Source organism: Terrapene carolina, unplaced genomic scaffold, assembly GCF_002925995.2.
Source record: "Terrapene carolina triunguis isolate 2854851 unplaced genomic scaffold, T_m_triunguis-2.0 Scaffold210, whole genome shotgun sequence".
In the NCBI taxonomy this organism is placed as follows: Eukaryota; Metazoa; Chordata; order Testudines; family Emydidae; genus Terrapene; species Terrapene triunguis.
The window spans coordinates 11,993,116-12,016,976 of record NW_020664561.1 but is presented as its reverse complement, the minus strand read 5'-3'; the positions used below and the strand labels follow the sequence as shown (position 1 = coordinate 12,016,976).

Genomic DNA, 23,861 nt, shown 5'->3' with positions numbered 1-23,861 from the left:
ATGCTCCTCCGCTCACAGCCCTGATGAGGATGGAAAAGCGGTCTCACAGCTCCTCCAGGGAGTCCCACAGGAGGAACAGAGAGCCCGCAGACTCACAGGGCAGGAGAGAGAAGGTGGAGAGCAGAAGAGGAGCCAGCAAGGACAGAGAGGGGCTCAAGAGGGGGAAAGCGAAAGAGGGGAAGAGCCCCACAGAGACAGACAGCAGAGTGCCGAGCTCCACGGTGGTGGACGTGGATGATGTAGTGTCTTTCGACGAGGAAACAGAGGTGATGGCACTGCTGGAAAGCGAGCAGCAAGAGGAAGGTAGGATTTGGAAAGGGCAGGAGAGCACTAGGCACAGAGGCTACTGTCTCGTGGGGCGCTGGGGTCAGATTCTGGTCTGATCCCTGTATCGTCGTTTAAACCAGTGCAAAGGGAGAGCAAAGCAGGTGCAATAAGTGCATGACACAGGAGCAAGTGATCACACAAAGGCTAGATTTTCAGAAGGGCTCAGCACCAGGCCTGGGGCTAGCCAGGCTGCTCAGAGACATCAGGACCTGTTCCGTTTCTAATAAAGCAACGAATTTAGCAGCAAGCAGCATCCACTCTGCATCCCTCTAGGCCTCAGAGCGCTGCTCATGAGTTTCATTAGGCCATGGCCTCGCTGGCTCTATTACCCCTTAGACCTGAGAAGCACAGGGGATTATTTACCACCCTTAGATGGAAGAAGTTTCTAGCTAGAGTTATCCTAGGTGGCTCTTAAGCCTTGCTCTGCCCAGAACACACCTGAACCAACCTATTGCCACAGAAAACAGATCGAGGTGGCCAGTTCCAGGGGCAGGGATTTGGCACAGGGGGGAAGGAGGGGAAGTGTGAGATGATCAACAGAGCTCTTTGCCTCTCAGCCTTTGTACATTGGCACTGTACTTCCAATAGGCACATGCTTTATCCATAGAATTGATCGGTTCAGTCCTGGCATCACAGGGATGGGAGGGAATTTCAAGAAGCAGCAAAAACCCTCCCCAGTCCAGCTGCTCTGCTGCCCCAGCTTTGTTTCTCTCTCTCTGATGATTAATTCTTTACAGCTGCCTCCTTCCTCCAAAGAGTTCTGTCTGGATTACAGAGAGCTTCTCATTGCTACAACCAAGAAACCAAACCACACAATCAGAGCATTGCTGGAGATTCTGAGGACACACACAGTTTGGGAGTGTTTCCAGCCACAGGTTTAGTTCAGCTTGTTGTAGGGAGAAGATCCAGCTGCAAAACTCAGATACAGATTCTGAACCCTTAAAGCTTGGTGTAATGGCATCTGGGGCTTAGGTTCAAGCTCCTCTCTAGACCTGGCCTTTCTGCAGAGAGCCCCTAAAGGCAGAAGAGACTGTAGTGGTCAATGGAAGCAGGGATGTTAACTCACCTTTGGAAAGAGTAAGCATTCCACTTTCAGGGCCATGCCTGCACCCAGCAGGAAGCCATCTGCCCACTAGAGCCAAGAGTCCTCTAAAGGGGGCAGTAGCTCTGAAAGACCAGCTTTTAAGGGCAGCCAGTGGAAGCTGGAGCATGCCCACTTTGGGGAGAGGGTGGAGTTAGCATCATCTCAGTAGGAGAAGGGGACTCTTGATCTCCTTCATACCTGCCTACTGACAGCAGGTCAGAGAGGAAGGTTCAAAGGGGGAATATTTTAAAGACAAAACCAGGGGAGCCAATGTAGCCTAGTGGACAGAGCACCTGCCTGATAGCAGAAGAGTGAGGTTCTGGTCCCAGCTGGGCCACAGAGTGGGTGTGTATGAGCAAGCCTGGGAGAGTGAGCTTTCCTGTCTGTTAAGTAGGGGAAATAATCTATGTCACAGGGAGTGTGTGAGGCTTACCTCATTCCTGAATGGAAGGGGCTATAAATGCACAAGCATTGCAGGAGCTGGTAGGTTACAGAGAAAGCAGAGTTATCCTCACACAGGACACATAAGATGTCTGTTTAAAATGATCTCTGCTTTCTGATCTTTCTCCTTCCTGTACTGTCCATTAGTAAATAAACAGCTGAGCTCAGACAACCATTCTTTTATTGTAAGCTTTTACGCTGTCTGTCTCTCACACACACACCAGCCAATATAGGCAAAAGCCAGGTCTCACTTTTGTATCTTCCTCCATAAATAGAAATTAATCCAGTCCTACAGCTCAGACAAAGTTAAGAGCCAGAATTTCTGGGAAAGGCTCACTTGTTGCTCTAAGTCGCAGCATTAACACTGAAGGATGGCAAGGATCAGAGAATTAGTACGAGCCCAGGTAGCCTTTCATCTGGAAGTCACTGCCCATCCACCTGGGGTTGCTGGGGAATAAGAGTTGTTTCCCTCTAATATCTGTTTGATGATCCTTGGGCAACATTATGTCCCACAGGAGAGATGCCCACATCACAGAATTCACCAGGGGCTTTAGCTCTAGTGGCACCATCCACATAAAGGCCAAAGACTTAATAACTTCCAAGCAGCAGGATTGTCTCTGAGCTAAGGGATTGGCCTGGGCATTGGGAGAGCTGGGTTCAGTTCCCAGTTCTGCCACAAATGCCCCATGGGGAAAGTCACTTTAGTCTCTCTGTGCCTCAGTTCCCCCTCTGTAAAATGGGGATAACAGCACTTCCTTTGTTTATTGTTTGGGGCAGGGACTGTCTCTTACTGTGCGTATCCCTAGCACCGTGGGGCCAGGCCTCAAGCAATACTGCTAATGAATGGGGATAGGTGATAGCCTCTGAGTGGTTCCAGTGGGTCAGGGTTGAAGCACAGTGCAGTGGGGCAGCACCCATTGCTCCTGCTTGTGCTGTGGATCCCCAGGCCCATAAAGCTGGCACAAAAGAAAGAGCTGTTGCAACTTCCCCTTGCACTGGGTGGCCTCTAGTAATTCACTGCCCAGGGAACAGCCTTGTCCGGAGTGAATCAGACACTACCATCAGGTCAGTAAACGTGCAGACCCAGAGCCAGCTGCCAGCCCTGCCAAAGGTCTTCAATGGGCTCCTTGAGCTCAGGACTCTTAGACCAACCATGGGGAAGCCACTGGTCTCACCCTTCTTCCCATGTTCCAGCAACACTCCCCTCCCTCTCCCCCCCCCCCCCCCCCACAGAGCATGTGTTCTTTGCAGCTTGCATTTCACACTGTGGCCTCATGCCATGGCACAAAGACTTTGGCCCAGATCCTCAGAGGTATTTTGGCACCTAACTCCCATTAAAACCTTGGAGGATCTGGGCCTTTGTTCCTAAGGGCACCAATGGAAAAGTGGCATGCCCTGGCCTGCCAAAACCACAAGCCTGGGGTTTGGGCTGCAGCCTCTAGTCCCTCCTATTGGTGTGGATTTCCAGGCGTAGCAGACACACCCATGCACAGTGCTACATTCAATAGGGGTGAGATTGCAGCTGGAATCCATTTCAAAGGGACACACAGGCGCAGCCTGAGATCCCCCTGTACCAGTCCCAGATGAATAATGTGGGCTCTGCTTAAAACAGCTGAGAGGAGTATAGTTTTCACCTGATTCTGGTGCCCTCCTGGAATGAGCGCTGGCTTTGTCTGGTTCATGTGTCCAGCTGGGAGTCTGCCCTGGGGCTCTGATGCTCATGGGCAATGGAATCGTCCCAAACACACAGCGATAAAAGCTTTATACCCAGCCCACCAGAGGAGCTACAGTACCCAGACAAGAGAGATGCTGGCACAGGCTGCACCTGGGAAATGGGACACACTGAATGCCCCTTCCTTGCTGGGACTTTCAGAGTATTTCTAATGAATATTTAAGGTACAGTACCAGCAGTAGTGCCTGGTCAGCACTTGTTTTCCATGGTGCTGTTAGAATATATATGGTGATGCAGCCCTCTGCCCCAAAATGCTCACACACAACCATGTTTTTACCCTTTTAAGCCAGGCCCTGAATGCTGAGACCGGTGTCTTGGTCAAATTCCAGCCCAGGTGATTACACCTGCCTATCTCTGAGCAGGTTTTGATCACCTGGTAGAAGCTGGATTTCTGACCATGCAAGAAGGTGTCAATTGGTCAGTAATATGGAAATAGGCACCCGCTAATGCGTTCTTTCTTTATTTTTCTTTAGGGATGACATCTCCTGGTCGTGGTATCTGTGAATGGCTTCTTACCATCTTGTCCCTTCTCTTCATCATACTGACCTTCCCCATTTCTGTCTGGTTCTGCATGAAGGTGAGGCTATGCATGGTGCGCTTGACTTTGCAACCTTATTGTGGTATTTTAACATAGCTTTGTAATTTCCTAGAGTTTTAAAAAAGCAAACTGAAAACACAGAAATTCCATCATGTGGCATCATACTGACACCCATGTAAGTCCTCAGTGGGGTCAGAACCTTTACATACACCACTCAGCCCTCTGCCACTTGAGCTAAGGGAGTAACTGATGGCAGTAGTAGGTTGTTATCCTCTATATGGCCCAGCACTAGAGGGGGATGAGACACAGCCAGGTGGTTTCCCAGATATTTGCTGACAGCAAAGGAATGGTATTACCCTGTATTTGGTTGTTAGTACTACTTCAAGCCAGGGGTTCAAGCCAGCAGGTGCTGCCACACCATCAGCACCTATGGTCTCAAGGACCTGGGGTTCCATTCCAGACTGTGGAGGGGAGTGTGGTCTAGTGTGCAGACTCTTCTGCCCATTCCCCTCCAACCTGGTCCTGTCCCGTCCTTACCCTGGGCTCCTTGTCCCAGTCCTATCCACCTCACCTAGCCAGTCCCCATCTCCACTCCTCAGACTTTTCATCCCAGTCCCCATCTCCTTTGCCCAGCCATCCCAGTTCCCTGCTCCCAGCTCCTCAACCCATCTGTCTCTGTCTCCCGCTCAGCCTCCTATGTCCACAGTCCCCATCCCCACTGGCTCCCAGTCCCAGTTTCCCACCCCAGCCTAATCTCAGTGTCCCTCCCCAAATCTGACTCCTTGCCCCAGGCTCTCTGCTCAGCCAGTCCCAGTTGTCTCCTTGCACACTGGCTCCTCTGAGATCTGTCTCCCCTCCCCCACTACACTGCTTCCCACTCCCAGTCTCCCCCAGCTCCCCATCTGATCTCAGTCTCCCCCTCAGTGGCTCTCAGTCCCATCCCCAGCTCCCTGTCATGGTTTCCTTGCACAGCCAATCACAATCTCCCCCGACCCCAATGCACAGTTCCAGTCATTCCCCACCCCTGCATCCCTCCCAGAATTCTTCATCCCAATGTACTCGCCCCACCCCAGATCTGGCTCTTGCCCCCTCTGCATTTGATTCAAGTGGCTTCCTCCTCTAAGCTGCCTAGGCCCCGAGGGGGATCATTTTCCCTGCTCTCAGTTCCAGGGGCCGGGAGCAGGCCACAGTTGCAATTGCCATATAGTCTCTGAGCCAGATTCTCAGCTAGTGTAAATGGAGATAGCAGCTCTAACGTGAATGGAGCTACACCAGCCGACAGCTCTGGCTGGCTGGCTCTGCGCAGTTTCCCAAAACAATGATTTCGCCAGCTTCTCTTCCAATGCTGCAGCCCTTCCCCCAGAGCCCCACGCCCTCCAATTCCAGCCTCTCTGTTTTCCACTGCAGATCGTGCGGGAGTACGAGAGAGCCATCGTGTTCCGACTTGGGCGCCTCCTTCCTGGAAGGCCCCGAGGGCCCGGTAAGCAATTTGTTCACTCCTTCACCCCTTTCTCTCGCCACACTCGCGCAAGGCTCCCAGGGGGCTCCCAGAAGTGCCGGGCCGGCCACCCCATCCCCACTGTTCCCAGGGGATCCCACACCCAGTGTCCCCCTCCCTGTGCCCCTTTCACCCCACCCACCACAAATGTACATCCTGACCCAGGCCAGCCTCTGCTTATCCTGAGTCTGCGATGGGGTGGATCCACCCTTCTCCTCTGCCCCCGTCCAATGGCCTTGTCCTCCTAACACCCCACCCCTGCAGGCTCTGGCACTCTCCCTCTCTGACCAGGTCTGCTAATGGCTGGCAATGCGGGCACTGCCCTCTGCTGGGCAGGCGACTGGCTCCTCACAGGGCTGGCTGCTCCTTGGGCTGCTGCAGCCACAGGAGATGAGTGGGGTGAGGAGCATCTGGAAATCCTGTGCCCAGTGCCTGCGGCTCCCTCAGCCCTCTCCCGCTCCGTGTAGCCGCGCCAAGAAAGGAGAAGGCATTTCTCGGGAGCCTTGTTTTGGCTCCTCTCCTGGCAATGGCAGCTCCTGCGGGGCTCCCGACACTTGTAGGCCTCCAACCACTGCTGAAGTGGTGGGGTCAGGCTTCATACCCCCTGGTTCCCTTCCCCCTCCCAACCATGAGGAAGCAGAAGTGCAGCCCCTTTCCCATCCCCAACTGCAGGTTGTGGTCGTCTCCCTACCAGTCTCCTCTCACGGGGCCCTTCGCATGTATGTGCCATGTTCAGCTTGCTCCATCCACACGTTAGCTGCCTGGGGGGCCCTTGCATTAAGACCCCAAAGGCCTGGCATGCCCCTCCTCAAAGCCCCTGCTGTGAGGACTTTAAGCAGCCATGGGCCTGAGCCAGAACCCCCATCCAAACAGCCCACAGCTTGTTCTGATCTGGATCCTGCTCCAAATGTTACAGCTCAGACCCATCTTGGTACTAAGACATGGGCTCACCTGTGAAGTGAGAACCCAGCATGTTGAGTGGGGACGTGTGAAGGGGGACAGCGAGTGACTAAAACCTTAGCACTGGGTGGCCAGGGGAACCCCTCAGCGTCTGATGTCTCTGCCACATCTTTTGGGAAGAGTTTATTTTCCTTCCCCCCCCTTCCCTGCCCATTTCTGCAGCAGGACATCTGGGCAGGTGTTTAGTGCTGGAGATGCTGCAGCTCTGGGCCCTTCTCTTGGTCTTTGTCTTGTACTACGTAGTTTGCTCCTATTGGGTCAGGGAGTGGGACTTTCTTCCATGGCATCCAGTCACATGCCACTGCTCTGTCTCTTCCTCCCCTAGGCCTTTTCTTCTTCCTTCCCTGTCTGGATACATGCCACAAGGTAGACCGTCGCCTCAAAACCCTAGAGATCCCCTTCCATGAGGTAAGCCAACTCCCTCCCATTTATTCCTTTGCATCTCTAGCGTTAGATCTAACCAGCCATAGGAAAGGCTATTTGCTCCCTAGTGGGAAGGTGGCATAAAATATTACACCCACCCAAGAGGCAGGCTTAAGCCTGAAGTTGATCATTCTGCCCTGAAGCAATAAAAGTATCTCACGCTTGTAAAGCACTTTGGGATCCCTCCGAATCCAGAGTGCTATCTAAGCTGTACACAGCCAGCACAGCTGTGATGCAGCCAGCTCTGGGCAAAGGACACTAGCCGACTGGCACATAGCACACTGCTCAGTGCTCATGATCTTATTGCCAATCTTATGATATTTGGTGTTTTTTATAAGCCCCAGGTCCTGGAGTCAGGTGAATGGGGAAGAATCTCACTTTCCCCCCCCCCTTAATCAATGCTAAGTATCTAGGCTTCAATAGCTGTGCAGAAAGGCTCACAAATGTGACCAAAATGCACCCTAAAGGGGCAGAAACTAGAAGGCACAAATCATACAGGTGGGGTGCTTGTACTTTAAAATCTCACCATTTTTAATCCAAGTTCACGATTTTTGAACGCATAAAGTGGGCAACACCACACTAATGCCCAGCACAACACAGCACACTGCTGCACAACACAGCACACTAAACACAACCCAATGCACCGCTGACCAGTACAGCACGATACTACATGACAAGGAGGAGGAGGAAGAGTTTTTGGCCAAAGACACTGGGCCAGATTCTTACAAAAAGTGCCAGGGGGTCCCGCGCAGAGGAGGCTGGAGCATGGTTCTGAAGCGCTCATCTGAAGGACCCCCACATCTGTACCAGCCTTGGAAGGACAGCCTGCTGGGATCAGAGTCTGTCATTTCCAGGGTCTAGGCAGGCACAGGCCAGTGCAGAGCGGCCCTCCCTATGCCCAAATCCTTTCTTTTCATTTCTTTTCTTGGCTCCCTCTCCCTGCATGCCTTATACCCAGCTGCATTACTAGTTAATAGCAGCATCTAGAGCCCCCACCCGAGATTCTTAGCGTGGGAGCAGCTTGGAGCAGGGACCGTCCTGCATGACTTCTAGCATGCAGTGGATGCTGCCATAACAGTCAGTGATAATCACATTGTGCTCGGCGCTGCACACACATAGTAAGAGACAGTCCCTGCCCAAACCACTTACATGTGAAATAGACAAGACAGGCCAACAGTGGGAGAAAAAAGAGAGGCAAAATGACTTGCCCAGGGTCACACAGTTGGTCTGGGGCAGAGCTAGGACCTGAATCCCTGAGATCTCCTGAGTCCCAGCCCAATGCCTTACCCACAAGGCCATTCTTCCTCTCCTGCAGTGTTCCCAGCTCCTCCATCCCACCCTAGAGTTATCAGAACCAGCTCCATCACCCCCAAATTCTCTGTCTAGGTGGTGACCAAAGACATGGTTACTATGGAAATAGATGCTGTCTGCTACTACCGGATGGAAAATGCCTCTCTCCTCCTAACCAGCGTGGCCAACCTCTCCAGCGCTGTCCAGCTGCTGGTGCAGACAACCATGAAGCGCTTGCTGGCCCATCGATCCTTCAGTGAAATCCTCCTGGAGAGGAAGAGCATTGGCCAGGAAATGAAGGTATCTCCACGTGGAGGTGGGCAGCTGTGGGGCCAGAGCTCTGGGGCAGTGCTGTAGATCGATCTTTCAACCCACATTGAAAGTGTATAAAGGGCCTCAGGGAAAGGCCTATAAGAAGCCCACAGTGATCAGTTGCAGGGATCAGTCATAGCGTCAGGTGACTTGCTTCACCCAATGGAAGGCAACAGTGTGATGATTATACTTTGAGTCCCTTGGATTCAAGAGGCTGTCCGAGGGCAAAGTGCTTTGGCAAAACGCAGTCCTGATGGGCCGCAGCCACGGACAAAGCAGGGAATCGGTGGGTTTCTCCACCAGCTGCAGCAAAGCTGACAGAAATCCAGCTGCTGAGAGGGGTTTGGGGGAAGCAATCCAAGCTGGGAAATGATCAGCCATCTAGATTCAAATGACACATCCAGGGCCAAATTCAGGCCTGGTGTAAGTGGGCCCCACCCTCCTGATTTCAGTGGAGTTATATCAGAACTGGATTTTTTGAGGCAGCAATGGTGCTTCTGAGTCAGCTGACTTCTCTGGGAGCAAATCTTCCGGAGCACAGTGTGAGACCCAGAAGCCAAGAGCAATGAAGACGCATATGGCAGCCTACCTCCTTGCCCTGCTCTCTACAGGGATTTCTCTTGGTGTCCAACCTTTAGGGACGCTTGAGCCTTTTAACCAGAAGTGTTTTTCTGTAGCATGCACAAGTATCCATAGCAGACACATCTCTCCAACATGAGCTCTCATGCAGTGAACCATATGTTTGACTTGTTTGTAAGTGCCTTGGCACAATGCCACACACACTGCCTACGGTCAGTATATTCCCATCTCTACAGGTCACCTTGGATGCAGTCACATGTCGCTGGGGAATCAAGGTGGAGAGAACAGAAATGTAGGTAGGAAACGTATGAAGTGGAGACCCAGCAGGGTAAAGAAACCTCCTCGTGCCCCTTTGCAAACACTGCTTGCTAATGTCTGCTCCTTTTCCACCTTTGCCCCTGAAGCTCTATCCAGGTGTCACCTCTTCAGCGCCCTGAGCCCCCACCCAGCCCTTCTCCTTTGCCCACATACTCAGCACCTCCACTCACTGGGCTGCAGATGTTTAAATGGCACGAAAAGCTCTTGTGTTTTCCAGCTGGGGCAGCTCGGGGTAACTCAGCCTAGTGCCATGGATGTCATCAAAGCTACACCCATTTACACCAGCTGGGGATCTGGCCCTGTTATTGCAATTCAGATTTCCCGGCCCGGTTCCAAAGGAGAAAAGCACAGCTTGGCCAATAACAGACCCTAGTCCAAGAATCAGAGTGTCCCTGAGAAGGCCCCCATTGATTCCAGTGCTAGGTGGGTTGGGACCAGCTGGATGGGAGATGGGATTGGAAGGCTGAAAATCCAAACTCCAGGGGCTTTTGTAACCTGCCTCAGCCCAGGAAGGAGACCCTGGGGCACAGTGTCAGACAGGCTAGCAGCCTGGCACTACCCGTGGGTGTGGAATTCCAGGGTCCGTGTAACTCCGGTCTCTTCCTCCTGCAGCAACCACGTGCGGCTGCCCACTGAACTGCAGCAGTCCCTGGCAGTGGAAGCAGAGGCCCAGAGACAGGCCAAAGTGCGGGTAGGACACCAGCAAATGCCCCATATTCCCATGTGGATCAATTCCCAGCCTTTTCCAGCCATTTGGACAGAGACCCTATACACCACCAGGAGAGGAGATTCCCCTGAGGGCCCAGCTGTCCCTACCTCTACTGGCTCCTCATCCTATATGCCTTCCTGCTCACAGCACTGCCCTGCTGCACCCTGCAATGGGAGGGGCGCCCCTCCCTACCCTAAGGGGCTCTCTCCCCCAGCAGCACTGCCCCTCCACACTCTGTGTTGCAATGCCTATCATAGAATATCAGGGTTAGAAGGGACCTCAGGAGATCATTTAGTCCAACCCCTGCTCAAAGCAGGACCAACTAAATCCCCAAATGGCCCCCTCAAGGACTGAGCTCACAACCTTGGGTTTAGTAGGCCAATGCTCAAACCACTGAGCTATCCCTCCCCCCAATGTCCCTCTCTGAAGCCCAGCCATTTCTGTGGCATGGAGCAGTCCCTTTATCAAACTCTTCCCACTGGTGCTCTCTGCTGGCTGAGTCGAGGGCTGCCTCTGTCCCTGCACTGAGCTGAAGGGGCATCCTAACAGGAGAGGGCAGGTTAAATGCTGGTGCACAGTGCCTGTCTCCCAAACCCTGGACTGGCTGCTCCCTCCTTTGCTTCTTCTATAGCCCTCCTCCACAGGAGGGCTCTGCCCAGTCGAGATCCTCAGGAAGGCCCCTCTGACCAGCCCTAGGGGTACTTGACCCACAGGCTGGGGAACCCTGCTTTAACACAAGAGGAGATAGGTGCTGCAGTGCCCTGCTGCAGTCCCAACCTCTCCCAGCAGAGGGCACAGCAGAGACGTGATAGAGGAACTCTGGCTGCATGGGCTATTCCGCTCCCTCCTTTGCTCAGCAGGAGGCACTGCAGAGACTAAGGCAGGAACACTGGCCATGGGGGGAGCTTGCAGCGACTCCAGCCTAGCATCTTCACTCAGACTCACTATAAGAAACAATGTCAGCTCCCATCAGCCAGGCCCTCACAGCTCCTGCCAGCCCCGGTGGGGCCAACCCAGTGGAATGGTGCAGAAACAGCTGTTCATTCCCTTGTGCTGCAGGTGATCGCTGCCGAGGGGGAGAAGGCTGCCTCCGAATCCCTGAAGATGGCAGCCGAGATCTTAGCCAGCTCCCCAGCTGCTGTCCAGCTCCGTTACCTGCACATGCTGCAATGCTTGTCTGCCGAGAAACCTTCCACCATCGTCCTCCCTTTGCCCTTTGACCTAATGAATCTTGTATCTGCGACTAGCCACAACTCCACGGGCAGCAGTCTTCCCACCAGTGCTCCCAATCACCCTGAGGCTCCAAAGGACAAGAAGGACTCCCCCATGCTATAGAGCCATGCCAGGGGAAGCTGGTGCTCAGATGGGACTGCCACGCTGATGAACACCTTCTACCAGGTCACTTATCTTCAAACAAGCTCCATGGACTGGCCTGCACCATGCCAGCCCCCCAGCATGAACTGTGGAGGGGTTGGGATGGGAAACGAGCAGGGGTCTGTGATATAAAGTGGGCTGGACACAGACATTTGAGTTTGCTTTGAAGAAAAATTCCAGCTCATCCCATGTGTGGGGTGCAGGAATGGAGCTGGGGCGGGGGTGGGAGCTCCCTCTGTGTCTCACCATTTCATTGCTCCTTTTACCCTGCTGTGCTGAGGAGCAGAGGGATGGTATAACTACTTCCCCCAGCCCCAGAGCTGGAGCCCTAGAGATGGCCTCTATCGTTCCAATTAGGCTGGCTGGATAGACTAGGGGTGTTTTTATTAAAGGCCCAAAATATCAACCTCTCCCTTCCCAACATGATCTGTCTGGAATCATTTGCATTGCAAAAGCCCGGTGCCCAGGAGAAGCAAGGAGGCCCAAAGGGGCGCCCCGCTGTAACATACCAGTCAGAGGCTGTGGATTATCCAGAGCTCCATACGCTTGGGCAGAGCTTGAGATCTTCCTGCTGTGTCACTCATTGCGAAGTGGGCATCTCCTCAAAGAAGGGAAGCTGGTAAGAAGCGCTGGCCCAGGTACATGAGACCTCTTTCAGTCCCTCAAGAGTGAACCCCTCTGGAGACAGGTTTTGCTACCTTCACCCCTCCCTGGGTGGAACCCCCATGGTCTTGGTCTGATCCCTCAACTGGGTTTCTGGGCTGCAGCCCCCTGCCTCCCAATCATATTAATGTAGCTGGCCCAGCTGGGCTGGGGCCCTGTAAACCCTTTGCCTCCAGGAGCCTGGGGCATCAGCTGAATAAAGTGACTGAAAACAAGGGCTTCAGACTTACATATTAATAATTCACCCAAAGGTCAGTCCAAGCCACACCTTCCCTCTCACTTACACCTTCATCTTCCCTTGCAGCCTTTCACAAGGTCCTCTCACCCACTTACTTACCTTCATCTCCAGCTGGAATAGCCTGCCTGCTGCAGGTGCTCCCTCAATCAGTGTGTCTCTGGTAGTGTCCTCCACACAGCTAATGATGACCCACCTCCCCAAACCAGGGGAGGAGCTTTATAGCTGTTCCTGGTCTTTTACAGCTCTAGGCTTTCAGCCCCGGCACCCTCTCTGCCTGACACCTGGAGAACAGCATCTTCCTACGTAATAGCCTCAACCAGTGTCATCTTAACCCCCTTGAAGCTGTTTACCCCAGGTGGCTTATCCCAACTATTGCTTCATTTCCTGCTTGTTTACCCCTAATAGCCTCCTTTGGCCATACCCCAGACAGATGGGCAGGCTAATGCCAAGCAGGTAAACTGAGGCACATAGGGTGTTCATGAAGGCTAATACCGATAGCTCCTGCATTCTCCACCTGTGCAGCCGAAGCATTGACTGCAAAGGGCAAACTAGGGTTGGAGCAGTAAGTGGGCAGCCCCTGGGGAATAGTGTCCCCCCAAAATCTGTCACTTGCCAGCTGTTGGGTTCTGGCTGAGGTAGCCAAACATGTGATGTAGCTGAGCCACGGAGAGCAAACGGGCAGCACAGCAGAAAGCAAGGTGGGGTCCTTGTTGTTCCAGCTGCTTTCTCTGTGTTAGTGTCAATTGTTAATGAGCTCTGGCAGCAGCTCAGTGGCCTGGTGCTGCCCAAGGTTTGAGTGGAAGGGGCTGGAGGACAAGCTGGCGCTCATCTGGCTGTGAGTTGGGGAAGGGGCACAGCCTGCAGCCAGGCTGACACATATCAGCCACACTGGCTCCTAGCAGCAACTGTCCCCAGGGGAGCTGCTGCCCTTCCGCCCTAGAGGAGTGAGCGGGGCCCCGGGCTTCGTGGGGTGGAGGGAGCCCAGTGTGAAGGCATAGCACCCCCCATCCAGACCAGTCTCCTCCATGGATGATTTTGGTTGGGTGAAGGAGGTGAAAGACAAGCCCCTTTATGGCGTGGAAGCCTTCTCCTGAAATGGACACCCCAGCCATCTGTGGGGTAAGCAAGCTGTATAGCTGATTGTGGCTACTAGATGGCGCCCTAGGACAGGACACAGGAAAAGTTTTCCTGAGAAATGAACCTGGTAAGAGAGATGGGATCTTATTAGGGGACTAAAGGCAAACTAAAGGGATAACTACTAATCCTGATGTACTTCCCCTGAGATAGTGAAAGCAGGGAGCTAATAACTGTCATGAGTTTTATAGATAATAGCAACATTTCTATAGCTTTCTTCAACTGCCCTATACGTACTATGCAATGATTCTCTGGTGATGATTCTCTATTCAGTTCTGTCGGATGGTCCACAGAACAGGTAGAATGCTCAAAAAAAACCCAGCAGAACTAAGCATCAAGGCTCTTTAAATATCTGTAGCTCAGCTCCCTATTCAATTCGATAGACCTTTCCCCATAGCAAAAGTATGCAGCATGTGCTAGCAAATCCTGTACAGCCCTAGTACTGCACTGTATTCCTGACCATCTGTCCCCCAGGGCTGGGACTCCCCACAGCTCTGATACTGCCCCTCTCACCTACCTTTGGAGTGAGTTACACACCTGGCATGTTTTTAGGGCTGTTCTTTAAATACCTGAGAGGAGGGACTCTGAGGATCACCATGGAAACAACACAACCAACCTCAGTCAGACACCATCAAGTTAATAGGTCAGCAAACACATTGTACATCAGCCCTAACCAAGCACACCCCCCCCTGCAGGCAGGGGGAGCACTGAAGGTGCAGGCAGGAGCACAGAAAGGAGCGAAGGCACAGGAACAAGCACAGGAAGAAGTGGTGGAGCACTTGGAGAGGCAGAGGTGCAAGGGGGTGGAGGGAGGATGGGAAGAACAGCAGCAGCACAGGCAGGAGTGCTGGAAAGAGCAGATGATGTGCCCGGGGAGAGCACTGAAGGCACAGGAAGGAGAGTCAGGAGGAGTGTGAGCAGAGGCACCGGGAGAAAGGAATGAAGGAGTGGTGGTGGCAGCACAGCACTGAGACAGGGGGAGGGATAGCTCAGTGGTTTGAGCATTGGCCTGCTAAATCCAGGGTTATGAGCTCAATCCTTGAGGGGGCCAGTTAGGGATCTGGGGCAAAATCAGTACTTGGTCCTGCTAGTGAAGGCAGGGGGATGGACTTGATGACCTTTCAGGGTCCCTTCCAGTTCTATGAGATAAATATATCTCCATATTAAACAAAAAAACTATTAACCAGGAATGTAAATTGCTTTCGGAATGTAAATTGCTTTCTTATCAACTACCAGTTTGTCAGGATAGAATGTATTGGGAAATCAGTTCTTATACGTAAAAGGTTAAAAGGTATTGATTAAAATACAGGAATTGGTTATTATAGCAACTATAAGTATAAATGGAAAAGGGGTGTTATGTAACCAAAATAAAAAAATAGTCAGTGAATAAGTATGTTATATCAGAAGTCCTTTATATTCATGTTAAATTCTATAAACTGTATGCTATGTAGATGCTGTGACCTTTCTAAGAACTCCTGTCTTCTGCTATGTATCTGCACTGGAGAACGCAAAACCTTTAAACTTTGCTAATTTTTAAAACACTATGCCTAAAATATTGCGTACATGCATCTGTGTTTTTGTGTAATGTGCAGGGTCTGTATAACTGTCAAAATGTAAACCATATGCCATCTTGAAACTTACAACATACTACCCACATCCTGGGGTAAAAATTTATTGAGCCTCACCGTCAGTGAAAAACATGTAAAAGAAAACAGGCACAAAGGTGTATTAGGTAAAGTGATCTAGGGAAACTGATGGAACTCTTCCCAGTCAGGTAGAAATACAGAAGGGGGAAGCACAGAATTTTGAGACAGCATGACTGCTGCCACTGCTGTCTTCCAAAGGGGTTGGTAAAAGACGGTTACTCACCGTTGTAACTGTTGTTCTTCGAGATGTGTTGCTCATATCCATTCCAGTTAGGATGTGCGCGCGCCGCGTGCACAATCGTCGGAAGATTTTTACCCTAGCAACCCCCGGTGGGTCGGCTGTGGAGCCCCCTGGAGTGGCGCCTTCATGGCGCTGGATATATACCCCAGCCGACCCAGCGCCCCCCCAGTTCCTTCTTGCCGGCTACTCCGACAGTGGGGAAGGGGGGCGGGTTTGGAATGGATATGAGCAACACATCTCGAAGAACAACAGTTACAACGGTGAGTAACCGTCTTTTCTTCTTCGAGTGCTTGCTCATATCCATTCCAGTTAGGTGACTCCCAAGCCCCACCTAGGTGGCGGGGTCGGAGTGAGACATTGCTGTGTGCAGAACCGCTGACCCGAAAGCAGCATCGTCTCTGGATTGTTGCACCAGCGCATAGTGAGTCGCGAAAGTGTGGACCGATGACCACACTGCAGCTCTACAAATGTCATGGATCGGTACTTGAGCCAGGAAGGCAGTCGAGGAGGCCTGGGCCCTCATGGAATGGGCGGTGATGCGTGGCGTCTGTACACCGGCCAGGTCGTAGCAAGCACGAATACAGGACGTGATCCAAGAGGACAGGCACTGCGAAGAGACTGGTGAGCCTTTCATCCGGTCGGCCACCGCAACGAAGAGTTGCGTCGTCTTCCTAAATGGCTTTGTACGATCAATATAGAAAGCCAGGGCCCTGCGTACGTCCAAAGAATGCAAACGCTGGTCATGACGAGTAGCGTGTGGCTTTGGATGGAAGACCGGGAGAAATATATCCTGGTTTACGTGGAAAGGTGAGACCACCTTTGGAAGAAAGGCAGGGTGGGGGCGAAGCTGCACCTTGTCCTTGTGGAACACCGTGTATGGGGGTTCGGACGTAAGCGCTCTGAGTTCAGAAACGCGTCGTGCTGAGGTGATGGCTACGAGGAAGGCTGTCTTCCAGGATAAGTACAGGAGTGAACAGGTCGCCAATGGTTCAAACGGAGGTCCTGTGAGCCTGGAGAGCACGAGGTTGAGGTCCCACGTCGGAACGGGTTGGCGTTGCTGTGGGTACAGCCGGTCTAAGCCCTTGAGGAATCTAACGACCATCGGGTTAGAGAAGACCGAGGACGTGAGTTCTCCTGGGTGGAAAGCGGAAATAGCGGCGAGGTGAACCTTGATTGAGGATGTCGCCAAGCCTTGCTGTCTTAGGGACAGGAGGTATTCCAGTATGCAGGGGATAGGTGCCTGCGAGGGAGAAGTAGCTCGTTGCTCACACCAACAGGAGAACCGCTTCCACTTAGCTAGATAAGTGGTCCGCGTAGAGGGTTTCCTACTTCCCAGCAGAACCTGCTGGACGGCCTGCGAGCACTGCCACTCTGTCCGGCTCAACCATGGAGCATCCACGCCGTGAGGTGGAGAGACTGTAGGTCGGGGTGACACAACCGGCCGTGGTCCTGGGAGATGAGGTCCTGACTCAAGGGGAGCGTGATCGGCGTTCGTACTGAAAGCTCCAGCAGTGTGGTGTACCAGTGCTGCCTCGGCCAAGCGGGAGCGACTAGAATCACCCGTGCATGATCCCTGCGGATCTTGAGCAGCACCCTGTGGACCAGTGGAAATGGAGGGAAGGCGTAGAACAGGTGATCCTTCCATGTTAGAAGGAAGGCGTCTGACCGAGAGCCCGGGGCTCGTCCGTGCAGGGAGCAGAATACCTGGCACTTCCTGTTGGCCCGAGATGCGAAGAGGTCGACCTGGGGAAATCCCCACCTCTGGAAGACGGAATAGATGACGTCCGGGCGAATGGACCACTCGTGTGTCTGGAAGGACCTGCTGAGACGGTCCGCCAGCGTATTCTGGACTCCAGGAAGGAAGGATGCCGTGAGATGTATCGAGTGGGCGATGCAGAAGTCCCACAGGCGAATGGCCTCTTGGCATAGGAGCGATGAGTGGGCTCCGCCTTGCTTGTTGATGTAGAACATGGCCGTGGTGTTGTCGGTGAGAACCAACACGCAACGGCCCTGTAGGAAGTTGAGGAATGCCTGGCAAGCTAGGCGCACCGCCATCAGCTCTCGGACGTTGATGTGGAGGGCTAGTTGGGCCACGGACCACAGGCCCTGGGTATGGTGCTCCCCGAGGTGAGCGCCCCATCCTAGAGATGAAGCGTCCGTGACTAGGTAGAGGGAGGGTTGTGGGGCGTGAAAGGGCACTCCTGCACAGACCGCCGTACGATCCGTCCACCAGGTGAGGGAGGCCAAGACCGAGGCCGGAACCGAGACCACCATATTCAGGTCGTCTCGATGAGGACGGTAGACCGATGACACCCAAGCCTGCAGTGGGCGAAGTCATAGCCTGGCGTGCCTGGTTACGTAGGTGCACGAGGCCATGTGGCCCAATAGGGCAAGGCATGTTCTTATGGTGGTGATTGGAAAAGTCCTGAGTCCTTGAATGACACTTAGGATGGTATGAAAGCGGCTGTCTGGCAGGATGGCTCGGGCACGTCTGGAGTCCAGGACTGCTCCGATAAACTCTATCCTCTGAGTTGGTACCAGGGTGGACTTTTCTCTGTTGAGTAGAATGCCCAACTCGTGGAAAGTGTGTGTCACCATGCAGACATGAGCCTGCACTTGGTCCCTGGTGCGGCCGCGTACCAGCCAGTCGTCCAAGTACGGGAACAGCTGTATCCCTTGTCGACGAAGGAAGGCCGCGATGACTGCCAGACACTTTGTGAACACTCTGGGAGCCGAGGACAAGCCGAAGGGAAGGACTGCAAATTGGTAGTGCACTGTGTTTACTACAAATCGCAGGAAGCGCCTGTGAGGCGGATAGATCGCTATATGAAAATAAGCGTCCTTCATGTCGAGGGCGGCGAACCAGTCTCCAGGATCCAGTGAAGGGATGATGGTCCCCAATGATACCATGCGGAACTTCAACTTTACTATGAATTTGTTGAGTCCGCGCAAGTCTAAGATGGGGCGTAGACCCCCTTTTGACTTGGGGATCAGGAAGTAGCGGGAGTAAAACCCCCTGCCCCTTAGCTCCGATGGAACCTCCTCTATGGCCCCCATAGCGAGGAGCCCAAAAACCTCCTGTGTAAGGAGTTGCTCGTGAGAAGGGTCCCTGAAGAGGGACGGGGAGGGGGAGTGGGAGGGGGGGGGCGAGGAAAACTGGAGGGCGTATCCCCTCTCCACCGTGCGAAGGACCCAACGGTCCGAGGTTATACGGGACCAAGCACGGTGGAAACGGGAGAGGCGATCCCGGAAGGGGGGAGTCGGATCCTGGATACCGGTCGAGGTGCCGTCCTCGACCGCACCTTCAAAAGTTTTGCCTAGGCCCTGAAGGTGGCCTAGGCTGACCCTGGTTTTGACCAGGTTGAGGGCCGGTCGACCTCCGCCTGCCTCCTCGACCCCGCCGCCTGGCAAAGTCCTGTCTAGGACGAGGCGGGGGAGGGTAAAATCTCTGCGGCGGCGGCCGGAAGGGTCTGCGCTGAGGCCCCGGGACATGCATCCCCAGGGAGCGCATCATTGTCCGCGAGTCCTTGAGGTTTTGGAGCCTCGCGTCAGTCTTCTCTGAGAGGAGGCCCTGGTCCTCAAACGGCAGATCTTGTAGAGTCTGCTGCAGCTCTGGTGGCAAGCCAGACACCTGGAGCCAGGAGAGTCGCCGCATGGCTATCCCCGAAGCCAGGGTTCTAGCCGCCGAGTCCGCAATATCGAGGGAGGCCTGCAAGGAGGTACGTGCCACCCGCATACCCTCCTCTACCAAAGCCCCAAACTCCTCCCTCGACTCCTGGGGAACCAGCTCCTTGAATTTCCCCACCGAGGACCAGGAGTTGAAGGAGTAATGGCTCAGGAGCGCCTGTTGGTTGGCCGCTCGGAGTTGGAGCCCCCCCGCAGAGTAGACCTTGCGTCCGAACAAGTCGAAGCGCTTAGCGTCCTTCGACTTGGGCGCAGCGGCCTGCTGGCCATGGCGCTCCCGTGCATTCACCGATGACACCACCAGTGAGCACGGCTGGGGGTGGGTATAGAGGTATTCGTAGTCTTTGGAGGGAACAAAGTACTTCCGCTCCACCCCTCTGGCCGTGGGTGGAATCGAGGCCGGGGTTTGCCAGATGGTGGTGGCATTGGTTCGAATAGTGGGGATCAGCGGTAACGCCACCCGAGAGGGGGCGTCCGCTGAAAGGATGTTCACAATGGGGTCGTGAACCTCCACAATCTCCTCCACTTGGAGGTCCATATTGCGTGCCACCCTTCGCAACAGGTCCTGGTGCGCACGAAGGTCAATAGGAGGCGGACCCATGGCGGATGTGCCCGCTACAGCCTCATCGGGGGAGGAGGAAGAGGATCCCCCCGGTGGCAAGGGGTCCAAGGGCGGTTCCTGCTCTAGGTGCTCCTGGAGGTGAACATCAGCAGCCCCTGGGGCCAGGGCCTCCACCGGAGTGGGCACCGGCGCCTCCATACCACCTGGTGGAGGGCGGGAGATGGTGGCCTCTGGGACCCTGGGCTCGGAGCGTGCCGAGCGGGACGCCGATGGAGGGGCGCCTTGCGCCTGATGGTAGGCCCACGGCGTCCAGAAGGACCAATGCGCAGGAGCTTGCGTAGGGTCCTCCGCCGTCTCCTGCAGATGGGTGGCCTCCGCGTCCGAGGAATGGGACGCCGACCTCGATGGCCATGGCGGTGCCGAGCGCACTGTCACCGGCACCGGATGGTACGGTGCCGATCGGTGCCGGTCGTAGGGCGATCTGTCCCTGCGCGGTGCCGGGGAACGGTGCCGAGATCTAGATCGGGATCGGTGCCGGTAGTCTCTTCGGTGCCGAGAGCCCGATCTGGAGCGGGACGAAGATCTTGAGGAGGCCCGGTACCGGGAGCGGCCTCTCGAGCCCGAGCGGCGCTCGTACCGGTGCCGGGAGCTCCGCCTCGAGCCCGAGCGGTGCCGGTCGTCGCGACGGTGCCGGGATCTGGAACGGCGTCGCGAAGGTGATCGGTGCCGCGAGTACGACCGGTGCCGAGGTGACATTCGGCGCCGGGACTCCGAGCGGCGTCGGGACGTGCTCCGGGACCTTGAACGGTGCCGCAAGTCTGGAGCTGGAGACGGCGGGTGCAGCAGGGCAGGCTTGCCCCTGGACTGCAGCTGGCGCGGAGCAACCGGTGCCGGGAGGTGTGACGGCCCCGGTTCGGTGAAGGCAATCAGGTCCCGTGCCGTTGCAAAAGTCTCCGGGGTGGACGGGAGACAAGGTTCCACCACCAGCCTAGGTGGGGAAACAGTCCGCACCGGACTCGACGGCCTCGGTGCCGGAGTCAACGGTGGGGCCGCCTGTTGTGGGCGGTCCAACGGCGGACGCGGCTCTACCCCCGGCACCGAGGGAGCCGGCGTCTTCGGCGCGGCCGTGTCCTGGGCCTTGCGGGCCTTCTTGTGGCCCGGAGACAGCGATCGGCGCCGAGGCCCCTGAGGCGGGCGCGGTGCCGATGTCGGTCGGTGCCGTGGTTTATCCGTCGCACCGGTCGGAGCCGCCGGGGCGCTGTGCACGGAAGCGCTCGGTGCCGGGACGCTGCGCACCGAAGGAGGGTCCGGACTCAGAGCCGCCTCCATCAGGAGCTGTCGGAGTCTGAAATCTCGCTCCTTCCTCGTTCTCGGCTTGAAGGCCTTGCAGATAGGACACTTATCTGCGGGATGGGCCTCCCCAAGGCACTTCAAGCAGGAACTATGCGGGTCGCTTGTTGGCATGTGCTTCCCGCAGGACGCGCACGGCTTAAAGCCAGGAGCCTTGGGCATGAGCCCGGCTGTGCGCCGGGGGGAAAAGGGGGGAGACAACCCCCTAAACCCCCGCTAACAATTTACAACTAAACAAGAACTAAACAACTAACTATCTAAAGAACTGTAACAACTATACACAACTATCTACACTAATGAGAATGAGAAAGCTAGGGAGAGTGGAGATCAGCTATGCCGCGCTCCACTGTTCCAACGACCGTCAGGGGCGGTAAGAAGGAACTGAGGGGGCGCTCGGTCGGCTGGGGTATATATCCAGCGCCATGAAGGCGCCACTCCAGGGGGCTCCACAGCCGACCCACCGGGGGTTGCTAGGGTAAAAATCTTCCGACGATCGTGCACGCGGCGCGCGCACACCCTAACTGGAATGGATATGAGCAAGCACTCGAAGAAGAACATATGTACTCTTCCTTTCTGTATGACGCTGTATTAATCTTTGATTAATAACTTGATCAAGCCTAGTTATTGGACATCTCTTCCTATTAATTGCTATTGCACCTGCAACAGACCGTTCTTAAGTCATTATGCAATGATGCAAACGCTAATAATAAGGTCAAACACAGGGACTTGAAATGAGATCCTCAGGCCCAATAAACTTGAGAGTCAAGTTGCAATAGTCTGTACTGGCTAATAAGACATTAAGACAGTTGGTCATTTCATTGGAGCAACAGAGGTGCATCTTTAACATTTCTACATATACAAAGCACTGGAAAAGCAGAGAGTAGGGCTGTGTGTATACATAAATGGTAAAATGGGGCAAAGTCCCGGAGAAGCCCTGGCAATAACAGGCAATAAAACCAATCAAGGCAAAGTCCTGGGCAGGTCACTGATATTTGCTGTAGTAATCAAACTTTCTTTGCAGGCCCAGCCTCCCGTTATCGTTTGGATGCTCTGGGGACACTTTGTGACTGTTGGGGATTTTACTACTCCCTGTCACACCCCACCCCCAAAGTCCTTTTTGTAGGTGCAAGCTGCTTCATCTTTGTTTTCCACAGTCATTGCCTTACAGTGTTAGGAGCTGCCCTGCCAGTAGCTCTTTTTCTTGTCCTGGTGATTCTGCATTGCCCTGGAGGTTTAGTGCGCAGCTTAGGACTCTCCCCATTAGTCAGCAGGGCTCCACCTTTGTGTCCTGGCAGTGTTGTCTCTATAACCCTTCTGGACAGTCCTGTGGGTTGTTTCCTTAAGAGTCTCAATCAAACTGACAGAGCTATTCCTCTCTATAGCGGGGTGGTCACCCGCTCCTGCCTGGAAAGGCTTAAAACAGCCCTGGGAGAGGGCTGTAGCAGGGGAAAAGCTGGGCTGATTGGGAGGAAGCAGGCTCAGATGGGGCCACGCCCCAATCAGGGCCCAGCTGGCCCTATAAAGGCTTGAGTCAGGAGCTCAAGCAGACAGTCTCTCTGCATTCAGAGAGAGAAGGGTGTGGCTGCAGGGAGCTTAACTAAGTGCCTAGAGTGGAGCAGGGCTGGGGAAAAGTCAAGGGAGCCGGGGAGCTCCGGCCTAGGAAAGCCCCAGGCTGCAGGCCTGGTAAGGCCTATTAGGTACTGGGTTGCATAGGGCAGCCCATGGGTAGGCAGAGGCAGCAGGTCCGAACCCCTTTGCCTGTGATGAGTGGTTGACACTGCAGTCTGCTCCAGTGAACGGGGCTAGATGGAGACTGGGCAGTAGCCAAGACTGAGGTGAAGTGGGGGTAGTGGGTGGGGGTTCCCCTGGGAGGGGGAGACCCAGAACTGTGGGGGTACAGTTAGGGGGCAGCACCCAGAGAAAGGGGTACCAGGGTCCTGTGAGGGACACGGGGGGCCAGTGGTAAGGTGGATCACTGGCCTGCAGAGGGCAATCTGGATGCTGGAAGAGCTAATTCCCATGGATGACCAGCAGGAGGCGCCGCAGGGGTGAGTCCAACTGTGTTACACTCTCCAATTCACCACCCATGTTAACAGAAGTCCCAAAGTATCAAAAGCCATGGACATCTTGTAAAAGGATGATAACCATGGAAATGATGGCTCTCAGAAGAGGTATTCTGAGTCTGCTGCCTTAATTATTTCTCAAGCAACACTGAGCAGAACTTTTTTCTTTTTCTATACCCTGTGCCTGTATAAATTAGTTGGAAACCTCCCCTCTAAGTACTTAGAAAGTATCCTATGTCCCACTCTGAGAAAGACCTGGCCCAGGAGCCTCCCTCTGTCTCCATACCTGGAAGAAACCATCCCAAGATTTATGTTCACAAGCTGAGCACTTATGAATGGATCTGAGATCTGGACAATTTATCCCAAAGTTCCAACTGTGGCAGTACAGCTAGCCTGTGATAAGTTTATGATCTGATCTCTTAAAGACTCTACTAACAGATACGTTGAGAAGGCCTGAAAGCCTTTTCTACAAGTTCTGTTCTAGTCCAGTCTCCAGTTATGACTGGCAACTACACTAAAACACTGCGTTACCCAGCGTGAGGTTTTCAGATAATTTATAAACCTAGAAAAGATCCTCTCCAGTGCTTTGTCTAAAGCTCTCCTTGGGAAGGTGCATTAGTGGGTGTTCCAGTCATTTTGCTATACTAAAGAACTTGGAATTAAAGTGCATCTGGAGCCCCAGAGATGGGCAGTGT

General features: G+C 54.1%; 1 protein-coding gene across 1 annotated transcript; it reads left to right on the top strand.

Moving 5' to 3' along the window:
* Positions 1-11,546, top strand: LOC113407263 (podocin-like). Its single transcript, XM_026655575.1, is given in 9 exon segments — positions 1-19; positions 22-303; positions 4,058-4,161; positions 5,530-5,602; positions 6,906-6,988; positions 8,390-8,593; positions 9,421-9,476; positions 10,115-10,193; positions 11,271-11,546. Coding segments are annotated over 9 exon segments (1,176 nt in total).
* Positions 11,547-23,861: the final 12,315 nt, after the last annotated feature.